General features: G+C 41.4%; 1 protein-coding gene across 1 annotated transcript in view; it reads right to left on the bottom strand.

The window, feature by feature from the left end:
* The window catches only part of LOC122938038 (NFX1-type zinc finger-containing protein 1-like), a 231,841-nt gene that overhangs the window by 194,455 nt on the left and 23,766 nt on the right, over positions 1 to 13,620 (bottom strand). Inside the window, 3 exon segments of the mRNA XM_044293307.1 lie at positions 3,824 to 3,913; positions 6,730 to 6,846; positions 7,630 to 7,755. Coding sequence (XP_044149242.1) covers positions 3,824 to 3,913; positions 6,730 to 6,846; positions 7,630 to 7,755 — 333 coding nt within the window.

The following is a 13,620-nucleotide window of genomic DNA, read 5'->3' as shown; positions in this document are numbered from 1 at the left end:
GTCCACGTGGCCAGAGCTAGCCTTTTATGCCTTGGAGGTGCTGGCCTTCCCGGCGGCCATCGTTTTGTCTGAACGTGTATTCAGCACGGCAGGGGGCGTCATTACAGACAAACGCAGCCGCCTGTCTACAGCCAATGTGGACAAGCTGACGTTCATAAAAATGAACCAGGCATGGATCCCACAGGACCTGTCCATCCCTTGTGCAGATAAGACATTAACTACCTCACCTTAACCATATATTATTGTACTCCAGGGCACTTCCTCATTCAATCCTATTTTTATTTTCATTTTACCATTATATTGCGGGGCAACCCAAAGTTGAATGAACCTCTCCTCTGTCTGGGTGCCAGGGCCTAAAAATATCTGACAGTGGCCTGTTCCAGTGTTGGGTGACGTGAAGCATGATTCTCTGCTATGACATGAAGACTGATTCTCTGCTGACATGAAGCCTGAATCTCTGCTATGGGACCTCTCTCCTCTGTCTGGGTGCCGGGGCCTAAATATATGACAATGGACTGTCCCAGTTTTGGCTGACGTGAAGCCTGATTCTCTGCTATGACATGAAGACTGATTCTCTGCTGACATGAAGCCTGAATCTCTGTTATGGGCCCTCTCTCCTCTGTCTGGGTGCCGGGCCCTAAATATATGACAATGGACTGTCCCAGTGGTGGGTGACGTGAAGCCTGATTCTCTGCTATGACATGAAGACTGATTCTCTGCTGACATGAAGCCTGAATCTCTGCTATGGGACCTCTCTCCTCTGTCTGGGTGCCGGGCCTAAATATATGACAATGGACTGTTCCAGTTTTGGCTGACGTGAAGCCTGATTCTCTGCTATGACATGAAGACTGATTCTCTGCTGACATGAAGCCTGAATCTCTGTTATGGGACCTCTCTCCTCTGCCTGGGTGCCGGGGCCTAAATATCTGACAATGGATTGTTCCAGTGGTGGGTGACGTGAAGCCTGATTCTCTGCTATGACATGAAGACTGATTCTCTGCTGACATGAAGCCTGAATCTCTGTTATGGGACCTCTCTCCTCTGTCTGGGTGCCAGGGCCTAAATATCTGACAATGGACTGTTCCAGTGTTGGGTGACATGAAGCCTGATTCTCTGCTATGACATGAAGACTGGTTCTCTGCTGACATGAAGCCTGAATCTCTGTTATGGGACCTTTCTCCTCGGTCTGGGTGCCGGGGCCTAAATATATGACAATGGACTGTTCCAGTGGTGGGTGACGTGAAGCCTGATTCTCTGCTATGACATGAAGACTGATTCTCTGCTGACATGAAGCCTGAATCTCTGTTATGGGACCTCTCTCCTCTGCCTGGGTGCCGGGGCCTAAATAACTGACAATGGACTGTTCCAGTGTTGGGTGACATGAAGCCTGATTCTCTGCTATGACATGAAGACTGATTCTCTGCTGACATGAAGCCTGAATCTCTGTTATGGGACCTCTCTCCTCTGCCTGGGTGCCGGGGCCTAAATAACTGACAATGGACTGTTCCAGTGTTGGGTGACATGAAGCCTGATTCCCATGCTTTGACATGAAGACTGATTCTCTGCTGACATGAAGCCTGAATCTCTGTTATGGGACCTCTCTCCTCTGCCTGGGTGCCGGGACCTAAATATATGACAATGGACTGTTCCAGTTTTGGCTGACGTGACGCCTGATTCTCTGCTATGACATGAAGACTGATTATCTGCTGACATGAAGCCAGATTCTCTGCTATGGGACCTCTTTCCAATTGATATTGGTTAATTTTTATTTATTTTATTTATATTTTTATTAATTTTCCTATCCACATTTGTTTGCAGGGGATTTAACTACATTTTGCTGCCTTTTGCAGCCCTCTAGCCCTTTCCTGGGCTGTTTTACAGTCTTTTTAGTGCCGAAAAGTTCGGGTCCCCATTGACTTCAATGGGGTTCGGGTTCGGGACGAAGTTCGGGTCGGGTTCGGATCCCGAACCCGAACATTTCCGGGAAGTTCGGCCGAACTTCTCGAACCCGAACATCCAGGTGTTCGCTCAACTCTACTTCTAACATCTTAAAAAAATAAAATTACATTTATAAAATGATGCTAACAAAAAGCTGACATATGGGGAATGTTGGTTGATAACTATTCTAAAAAAAAACAATCAGACTGGCTCACAGTATTTTTGCATTTATTACACTTGATAAAAATCACAATTATTTACTATTGCAGTTATAAAATGATAAAAATAGATTGCCCACTAGATATTAAACATATCCTAATAGTATTGATATGTTTGATATGTTTAATATCTAGTGGGCAATCTATTTTTATCATTTTATAACTGCAATAGTAAATAATTGTGATTTTTATCAAGTGTAATAAATGCAAAAATACTGTGAGCCAGTCTGATTGTTTTTTCAATATTCTTCGGTTTTCAGCTGGTATCTGAAAGACTGGGCTCCAGTAGGTTGCTGGTGAGCTCCTCTAAATTGTTTATTGCTATTTTTCCACTGATAACTATTCTATTAGGTATTACTACTGTCTTAAAAGTAGAGAAATTCTAATTTAAAAAATTGTATGTTTTGGATTACCGGTATTTTATAAATAAAGGTGAAATATATAGACTCAAATTTACTACTGTCATGAAGTACAATGTGTCACGAGAAAACAATCTGAGAATCGCTTGGATATGTAAATGTTCCAAAGTTGTTACCACATAAGTGACACATGTTAGATTTGCAAAAATCGGCCTGGGATTTAAGGTGAAAAGTGGTCAGTACCAAATGGGTTAAACATCAGTTGCCCCCAATAATAGACAATTTGTGGAAGCTTTGGAATTTGAATGCGCATAACACATGTGGCAGCGCAGTCTGTTTTTAAACAAACTGTATGTTAATGTCGTCAAACATGCATTTTACCCATAGCTATGTACTGTATGTCAATGTCACTCAGACATCATTTCAATGATGACTATCAATGACTATTGCTGTCATTGCATTCAAAGGCTCGCAAAGGGAGGAGGGGAAAAAGAAAAAAAATATTAAAATAATCAAAAAGAGAGATGTTTTCCTAAAATTGTGAGTCCTAGGAGGGTAGAGAGGGTTATATACCAATATTTAGGGCAACTGGAGCAACTTTGGGTCGGCCTGAATTATTCGGGTCCGACCTAACTCAAAAATTTGGCGAACTTGAACCGAATCTCGAGTGCTTCGCTCATCTCTACCTCAAAGCTATCTTAAGTTCCTGGTCACCTTTAAAATCTTTAAAATGGTGAGGCACTGCAAAACAAATATAATAGAACATTGTATAGTGTATCAAGCTTTAGTTAATTAAACTGAACTACCTTTTGGACCTCTTTCACATACACACCTTTTTCCCCCTGTATTTTAAAACTCATGTAAAAAAGAACACTCCACTGGCCCCATATCCTAGGCATTTATACTTTATTCTACTGTACAGGAAAGGATAGTCTTCTATCCTGCAAAAAAAACATACTGTATACCACGTTGTAAACATTATTTTACAAAGGGAGTTAAAGGGGTCTTCAGGAATTTTTACATTAATGCCCTATCCTCAGGATAGGTTGTCAGTATGAGACTGGTGGGGGTCCAAACCCTGGAACCTCCACCGATCAGCTGTCTGAAGAAGCTCCAATGAGTGCTGTGGCCTCCTCGCAGTTTGCTATTGCTATGCTATTTATGTAGCTCCCATTCACTGCTATGGGAGTTACAGAAACAGCTAAGCAGCAGCCACTTACCCCCGGCTTTTCGGTATTCTTAACTCTGCTATGATAAGCAGATGGAAATAACCATTTAACAGAAAAAAAACATATAAATACATCTTACCTCTGATTCTCCAGTTGCTACTGAAATCTCCCCTAGAAATGTCATATTTTGATTCATCGGACTGTTTCTTTTCAGCATTGTGATGATCCTCTGCAATATATACAGTATTATTAAATGATTCCTGTAATATACTATGAAATGCATATATATATATATTTGCATCTTATGCCATTTTCATGCACAGTGTGGCATCTAAAGCCTTTCTGTTAGGCCTCATGCACACGACCGTTTTTTTTTAAGGTCCGCAAAAACGTGGTCCGTAGGTCCGTGATCCGTGACCGTTTTTTCGTCCGTGGGTCTTCCTTGATTTTTGGAGGATCCATGGACATGAAAAATGAAAAAAAAATCTAAGTCAAGTTTGCCATTGGAATGATAGGAAAAAACGGACACGGATCACGGACGCGGATGACAATCTTGTGTGCATCCGTGTTTTTTCACGGACCCATTGACTTGAATGGGTCCGTGAACCGTTGGCCGTGAAAAAAATAGGACAGGTCCTATTTTTTTTACGGCCAGGAAAAACGGATCACGGATGCGGCTGCCAAACGGTGCATTTTACGAAAAACGGCACAACGGCCACGGATGCACACAACGGTCGTGTGCATGAGGCCTTAAGAGAAGGTTTTTCACTCTCCTTTCACAACTCCTTGTCAAGAAAGTGTCTACAAAATTTAAGACATGTGGTGCACAGCATGGCTCAATTTGAGCCACAATTCCAGCACATTTTGATTAATAAATATGCCCACTAACTCTTTGGGAACTAACACTAATACCCCCTTAAAACAGGAGATCGATATATCCCATACATAGTAATCTGCTTTGGATCCACATTCAAGATAACATTAGTGAATTATACACTACGTGCAGAATTATTAGGCAAATGAGTATTTTGACCACATCATCCTCTTTATGCATGTTGTCTTACTTCAAGCTGTATAGGCTCGAAAGCCTACTACCAATTAAGCATATTAGGTGATGTGCATCTCTGTAATGAGAAGGGGTGTGGTCTAATGACATCAACACCCTATATCAGGTGTGCATAATTATTAGGCAACTTCCTTTCCTTTGGCAAAATGGGTCAAAAGAAGGACTTGACAGGCTCAGAAAAGTCAAAAATAGTGAGATATCTTGCAGAGGGATGCAGCACTCTTAAAATTGCAAAGCTTCTGAAGCGTGATCATCGAACAATCAAGCGTTTCATTCAAAATAGTCAACAGGGTCGCAAGAAGCGTGTGGAAAAACCAAGGCGCAAAATAACTGCCCATGAACTGAGAAAAGTCAAGCGTGCAGCTGCCAAGATGCCACTTGCCACCAGTTTGGCCATATTTCAGAGCTGCAACATCACTGGAGTGCCCAAAAGCACAAGGTGTGCAATACTCAGAGACATGGCCAAGGTAAGAAAGGCTGAAAGACGACCACCACTGAATAAGACACACAAGCTGAAACGTCAAGACTGGGCCAAGAAATATCTCAAGACTGATTTTCCTAAGGTTTTATGGACTGATGAAATGAGAGTGAGTCTTGATGGGCCAGATGGCTGGATTGGTAAAGGGCAGAGAGCTCCAGTCCGACTCAGAAGCCAGCAAGGTGGAGGTGGAGTACTGGTTTGGGCTGGTATCATCAAAGATGAGCTTGTGGGGCCTTTTTGGGTTGAGGATGGAGTCAAGCTCAACTCCCAGTCCTACTGCCAGTTTCTGGAAGACACCTTCTTCAAGCAGTGGTACAGGAAGAAGTCTGCAAGGTAAGAAAAACATGATTTTCATGCAGGACAATGCTCCATCACACACGTCCAAGTACTCCACAACGTGGCTGGCAAGAAAGGGTATAAAAGAAGAAAATCTAATGACATGGCCTCCTTGTTCACCTGATCTGAACCCCATTGAGAACCTGTGGTCCATCATCAAATGTGAGATTTACAAGGAGGGAAAACAGTACACCTCTCTGAACAGTGTCTGGGAGGCTGTGGTTGCTGCTGCACGCAATGTTGATGGTGAACAGATCAAAACACTGACAGAATCCATGGATGGCAGGCTTTTGAGTGTCCTTGCAAAGAAAGGTGGCTATATTGGTCACTGATTTGTTTTTGTTTTGTTTTTGAATGTCAGAAATGTATATTTGTGAATGTTGAGATGTTATATTGGTTTCACTGGTAAAAATAAATAATTGAAATGGGTATATATTTGTTTTTTGTTAAGTTGCCTAATAATTATGTACAGTAATAGTCACCTGCACACAAGATATCCCCCTAAAATAGCTAAAACTAAAAACAAACTAAAAACTACTTCCAAAAATATTCAGCTTTGATATTAATGAGTTTTTTGGGTTCATTGAGAACATGGTTGTTGTTCAATAATAAAATTAATCCTCAAAAATACAACTTGCCTAATAATTCTGCACTCCCTGTATATGTGCAAATCTTTAATGTAAATTTTATTTATTTATTTAATGTATAAAGAAAAAACTGAGCAGATGTTGAAACATAGCAGATTTGTTGCAGACATTTCTGTGCCTGAAAATCAGTTCCATCCATCTGAAAGGAGTTGCTTTGGCAGCAAGCAAATGTATTTATGAATTTAAAGATTTTTACAACAAATCTACAATATGTGAATTTACCACTAGGGTTCATGCACATGGAAAAGGTGTAATCATGGACCATATACAGTGGCACAAAATCACTGTTGGTACCCTGTAACTGAAAGCGTTCTCCCTGAAACCAATACTCATAAGGGGAAAACCTCAATAACATAATAACATACATTTTTAAATGTTACCTGGTTCCTTTTAATTGTATTATTATTATTTTTTCTTGATCTATTGTCAGCTTTGATTTAGAAACATGCTCCAAAACTGCACTGGGAGAACAGGGCTTAATAATCAAATCTACTGCACTTCAATATTTGAGTTACCTCTTGTTCTCCAGTTGTGACTTGAGTCTGCATTTGGAAAATCACACTCATCTGTGTTTCCTTTTGTAGGATAGTACCTACTTTTTTCAAGTCGATGAGTATTAGTTTTAAGGTTCCCTACAACAAAGCACAATTAACAGACATGTTATACAACAACTTAAAGGGCATCTGTCAGCAGATTCGTACCTACAGTATGAGACTGTCTGGCCTGTTACATGTGCGCTTTGCATCTGAAGGCATCTGTGTTGGTCTCATGTTCATATGTGCCAGTTTTGCTGAGAAAAATGACGTTTTAATATATGCAAATGAGTCTCTAGGAGCAACAGGGGCATTTTTGTTACTCCTAGAGGCTCAGCTCTCACTGCAGCTGCTGCACCCTCTGCACTTTGATTGGCAGGGCCTGGCAGAGAAAATGTCTTGAGGCCCTGATTTCTCCTAAAGTTAGTCAAAGTGCAGAAGGCCAGGCAGTTGCAGAAATAACAGAATGGTTGAGATTGCTGTTCTGTTCCACTTTGGGGTGGTGGACCTCAATGACATTGAATCTATAGTGATGTAATGTCACATGTCCACTTCAGGTAATGGCTGCTAAGGAGTTTACATCAGTGTGAATGAATTGCATGGGCTACATCAACTGGATGTTTTGAAGATTCCTTCATTCATAGTTTGTACTGCTTTTTAATTACAAGGTATTTCATTTTTTAAAGGCAGTATATTAAAGGGATTGTCTGATAAGTGGATAGAGTGCTTTGCTAAGAAATGAAAACTAAAGCATACACAATGATAATATACCAGTTGCCATAATAGCTAAAGATCAGCAAATTGTTGTCTTCTTCACTGACCTGTTCAGGAGGAGAATCAGATCCATTAATCATTGGTTTAAACCTTGGTGGATAAACATACCTTTTCTTCGCCAGTTACTACCTAGAGTGATCAGTTTATCTGCCAAATTATCCACATCTGCATTGTCTCTGGTTTCCTGATCTCTGTGATGTTCTGATGTCCCTGAAGATGTATTGCTGGGATCCTCTAGAAGAGTAAGATATTCTTTTGAGGAAAGGATTTGAATGTACAGCACAATATTTGATTATTATTGTTATTAGTATACTGAGAACCAGAGGGCAGTATTGTCTTTATGAAAAGCCATATTTCCTATACAGTGGGTAGTATCCATTAAGAATATTAAAATGTAGAGAACAAACAATAGAAAGAACCACATGACTAAGACTACATTTACGTCATTGACAGAGTTAACATTTCAAATAGAAGATGCAAAAACTATCTTTCATGGTAAACTTTTTATAGGACATTTTAATTGGGTTCTTATAAATATGGAAAATAAATGTGTAGTTCCAGTAAAGGAAGATTTCCCCAATAAATACATGCTAATGGCATGTAGCAGGAATAAATGTTCTAAACCAACAATCTGAAGCTCTCATCTGTAGTTTTGGTAAACTTATACTGAAAAGAAACAGAGGTATTCCAGTTTTAATGATTGGATGTATTACAGTTGGGAAAATAAGTATTTGATACACTGCCAATTTTTCAAGTTTTCCCACCTATAAAAAATGGAGATATCTGCCATTTTTATCGTAGTTACACTTCATCTGTGAAAGACCAAATCAAAAAAAAATTGAGAAAATCAAGTTGTATGATCTTTAAATAATTGATTTGCATTTTATTGCATGAAAAAAGTATTTCATACAATAGAAAAACAGAACTTAATATTTGGTACAGAAGCCTTTGTTTACAATTGCAGAGGTCAGACGTTTCCTGTAGTTCTTGACCAAGTTTGCACACACTGCAGCAGGAATTTTGGCCCACTCCTCCATATAGATCTTCTCCAGATCTTTCAGGTGTTGGGGCTCTTGCTAGGCTACATGAGTTCCAGCCCCTTCAAAAGAATTTCGATTGGGTTCAGGTCTGGAGACTGGCTACGCCACTTCAGGACCTTGAAATGCTGCTTAGTTGCCATGGCTGTTTGTTTTGGGTCACTGTCATGCTGGAAGACCCATCCAAGACCCATCTTCAATGCTCTTACAGAAGGAAGGAGGTTAATGCCCAAAATCTCGCGATAAATGGCCCCATCCATCCTCCCTTCAATACGGTGGGGTCATCTTGTCCCCTTTGCAGAAAAGTACCCCCAAAGTATGATGTTTCCATCCCCATGCTTCACAGTTAGGATGGTGTTCTTTGGGTTGTACTCATCCTTCTTCCTTCACACATGGCGAGTAAAGATGATACCATAAAGTTCTATTTTGGTCTCATCTGACCATGACCTCCTCCAATGCCTCCTCTGGATCATCCAGATGGTCATTGGCAAACTTCAAATGGGCCTGGACATGTGCTGGTGTGAGCAGGGAGACTTGCATGCCCTGTAGGAGTTTAATCCATGACGGCGTAGTGTGTTACTAATAGTATTTTTTGAGACTCTGGTCCTAGCTCTATTCAGTTAATTTACCAGGTCCTCCTATGTAGTTCTGAGCTGATCCCTGACCTCTCTCAGAATCATCCTTACCCACCTCAGCCACTTATTGGTTAAACAGACATTCCTTGCCATCTCCTGTCTGTTGTGCCTGGCACTACAAAGTGGACAGCAACAAGGACCACAGAATGGCAGCAGTGAGGGAGCAGTTAAAGGGATTCTGCACTTTGTTTAAACTGATGATCTATCCTCTGGATAGATCATCAGCATCTGATCGGTGGGGGTTCGACACCCGGGACCCCCGCCGATCAGCTGTTTGAGAAGGCAGTGGCGCTTCTCACTGTTTACCGCCGGCCCAGTGACATCACGACTAGTATCAACTTGCCTGGGCGGGGCTAAGCTCTGTTCACTTGATCAGCAGGGGTCCCGGGTGTCGGATCCCCTCCGATCAGATGCTGATGATCTATCCACAGGATAGATCATCAGTTTAAACAAAGTGCAGAACCCCTTTAACCAGCTCAGCTCCCCTAGCTTAAACCCCCTTAATGACAAGACCACTTTTTGCAATTCTGCACTTCACTACTTTCACGGTTAATTGCTCGGTCATACAATTTACCACCCAAATGAATTTTACCTCCTTTTCTTCTCACTAATAGAGCTTTCATTTGGTGGTATTTCATTGCTGCTATTTTTACTTTTTTTTATATTAATTGAAATTTACCGAAATTTTAGCCAAAAAATGTCATTTTTCACTTTCGGTTGTAAAAATTTTCAATTAAAACTACATTTCTATATAAATTTTTCTCTAAATTTATTGTTCTACATGTCTATGATTAAAAAAAAAGCAATAAGTGTATATTTATTGGTTTGGGTAAAAGTTATAGCGTTTACAATCTATGGTGCAAAAATGTGAATTTCCGCATTTTGAAGCAGCTCTGACTTTCTGAGCACCTGTCATGTTTCCTGAGGTTCTACAATGCCCAGACAGTAGAAACACCCCACAAATGACCCCATTTCAGAAAGAAGACACCCTAAGGTATTCGCTGATGGGCATAGTGAGGTCATGGAAGTTTTTATTTTTTGTCACAAGTTAGCGGAAAATTATTAATATATATTTTTTTATTTTATTAGTCTCATATTCCACTAACTTGTGACAAAAAATACAATTTTACATGAACTAACCATACCCCTCACGGAATACCTTGGGGTGTCTTCTTTCCAAAATGGGGTCACTTGTGTGGTATTTATACTGCCCTGGCATTTTAGGGGCCCTAAAGCGTGAGAAGTAGTTTGGAATCCAAATTCGTAAAAATGCCCTGTGAAATCCTGAAAGTACTCATTGGAAATTGGGCCCCTTTGCGCATCTTGGCTGCAAAAAAGTGTCACACATGTGGTATCGCCGCACTCATAAGAAGTAGGGCAATGTGTTTTGGGGTGTATTTTTACATATACCCATGCTGGGTGAGAGAAATATCTCTCTAAATGTCAACTTTTCCCATTTTTTTTATACAAAGTTGTCATTATAGAGAGATTACGGTGATACCACATGTGTGACACTTTTTTGCAGCCAAGATGCGCAAAGGGGCCCAATTTCCTTTTAGGAGGGCATTTTTAGACATTTGGATTCCAGACTTCTTCTCACGCTTTAGGGCCCCTAAAATGCCAGGGCATTTTAGAAAGAAGATACCCCAAGGTATTCCGTGAGGGGCATGGCGAATTGATAGAAGTTTATTTTTTTGGCACAAGCTAGCGGAAATTTTTTTTATTTATTTTTTTCTCAGTGACAGGGGGGTATTCAGGGAGTCTATATGTTGTGATCACCCCCCAGTAAGGCTCCATTCAGACGTCCGTATGTGTTTTGCGGATCCGTGGAGCCGCGGATCCGTAAAACACATACGGACGTCTGAATGGAGCCGTACAGGGGGTGATCAGGGAGCCATTCAGACGTCTGTATGTGTTTTGCGGATCCGCGGATCCCGTATAACACATACGGACGTCTGAATGGAGCCTTACAGGGGATGATCAATGACAGGGGGGTGATCAGGGAGTCTATATGGGGTGATCAGGGGTTAATAAGTGACGGGGGGGTGTAGTCTAGTGGTGCTTGGTGCTACTTTACAGAGCTGCCTGTGTCCTCTGGTGGTCGATCCAAGCAAAAGGGACCCCCAGAGGACCAGGTAGCAGATATATTAGACGCTGTTATCAAAACAGCGTCTAATATACCTTTTAGGTGTTAAAAAAAAATCGCATCTACAGCCTGCCAGCGAACAATTGCCGCTGGCAGGCTGTAGATGCACTCGTTTACCTGCCGATCCTGGGAACGCGCACGCCTGTGTGCGCGCGTTTACAGGAAATCTCGCCTGAGGACGTGTCTTGCGAGAGGACGCGCCGGCGGGTCCAGGAGGAATTACAGGACAAGATCCTGCGTGCGGCGGTCCTGTACTGGTTAAGTAGCATTGCTCATTATTTATTTATTTATTTAATGTTTTTACTAACCGTTTCTGGCCACTTTTACCTCCCTGGAAATCCCCTATAAAGCTAGGCTAATTTATTAACTTTTACACAAGCAAAAAATCAAGCAAGGATTAAATAGTACACATACAACCAGACTATTCAAACCATTATGTAAATAGGCATGATCTCACAGTGTCAGCCACCTCCAGTGTCTCTCACTCAACCAACGCATTTTGCAAAAATAATCCCCTTGAAAAAGCATTATTGCAAAATGCATGGGATGAGTGAAGGACACTGGGTCACTGACACCGTATGATTATGCCTATTACTTTATAATTTGGATAGTCTGGTTGTAAGTGCAACTATTTAAGTTACCTTTAACCGCAGTGCACTGCACTTTGCCTGTTGGATTGGTATATGATGTAACATAGGACACAAACTGTGTATCTGTAAGGCTCTGGCATGTTGTATATGTATTAGTTGTGTCATACATCTTACTGTCCACCAGGTGTCATTCTTGATCTAGTTTTTCGCTGTTGTGTGAATTCTCATTGTGTATAAATATTAGGGTTCATTCAGACAACTGTATTCGTTTTTGCGGTCCGCAAATCGCGGATCCGCAAAACAGAGATACTGGCCATGTGCCTATTTTTGACGCAATTGCAGACAAGATTAGGACATATTTTATCTTCTTTGCAGGGTCACGGAATGGACGTACAGATGCGGACTGCAAAATTGCAGAACAAATGCAGAATGAAGCATACGGTCACGTGAATGAGCCCTTGATGGTTTTGTCTCAATAAAATATCTTGATTTTCTTTAGTTGTTGTATACATTGTTCTTTATTTTTTGGCTTAGATGAATGTTTTGTAGGTGATTCTAGTTAATCTACTGTGGTCCAAAGGTCAGATTGGTTTGATAATTTATTAACTTGTGTTGTGACAGATTTATGACCGCATGTGCCTCCTTTAATAAATCTGTCATCACTGTCAATCAAACTGAGTCAGTGTCACGGATGGTGTTATAGGAAACTAGAAGTCACAAATAAAGATCCAACTGACTTGATCCCAAACTAAGGAACATATGGGTGAGCCCTATAAAAGCCCTAGAGCTCTCCCTGACTGCTCAGCCCATACAAAGATCTTAATGATAGAAAATTGCATGCCCTCATACCTAGACTGAGTGACACCTGAAAACCCTACAATAGTGAGGGGACACGACCACCGGCTCCTTGCACTTAATACGGAGGGAGTGAGGGTCACCTAGAATCAAGCCAATAGGAAAACAGAAATAAAGGAAAATACTTATTTTAGGAACCAGCAGTTGCAGCATCTAGCAGTGAGCACAATCCAGGAAGTTGTATAAACCGCAAAGTGATGCAGTATGGGAGGGGATATAAAGGGATGCAATCAGTGCAACTAGATGACAGCTGAGAGAGGGAAACGAGATGACAAAATGAAACCAAAACAAAAGAACCTCAAGCAAGAGGTACTGAAGAACGTCTGTCAGAGCTTCTCAGAGATCTGGCGGTGACAGTACCCCTCCTTCTACGAGTGGACTCCAGACACTCAGAGCCCACCTTCTTAGGATGGGATCTATAGAAAGCCCTGATGAGACGAGTGGCCTTTATGTCCGCCACTGGGACCCACATCCTCTCCTCAGGACCATAACCCTCCCAATGAACGAGGTACTGGAGAGAACCGCGGATAATGCGAGAATCCACAATCCTAGAGACCTGAAATTGAAGATTACCATCAACCACAATCGGAGGAGGAAGCAAAGAGGAGGGTACAGTGGGTTGGACATAAGGTTTTAATAGGGACTTGTGAAAAACATTATGGATCTTCCAAGTCTGAGGAAGATCAAGACGAAAGGCAATGGGATTGATGACGGACAAGATCTTGTAAGGTCCAATAAACTTAGGACCCAACTTCCAGGAGGGAACCTTCAATTTGATATTCTTAGTAGACAACCACACCAGATTACCCACATTCAGGTGCAGGCCAGGCACACGT

Source organism: Bufo gargarizans, chromosome 5, assembly GCF_014858855.1.
Source record: "Bufo gargarizans isolate SCDJY-AF-19 chromosome 5, ASM1485885v1, whole genome shotgun sequence".
Classification (NCBI taxonomy): domain Eukaryota; kingdom Metazoa; phylum Chordata; class Amphibia; order Anura; family Bufonidae; genus Bufo; species Bufo gargarizans.
This window is presented reverse-complemented; position numbering and strand designations above follow the sequence as displayed.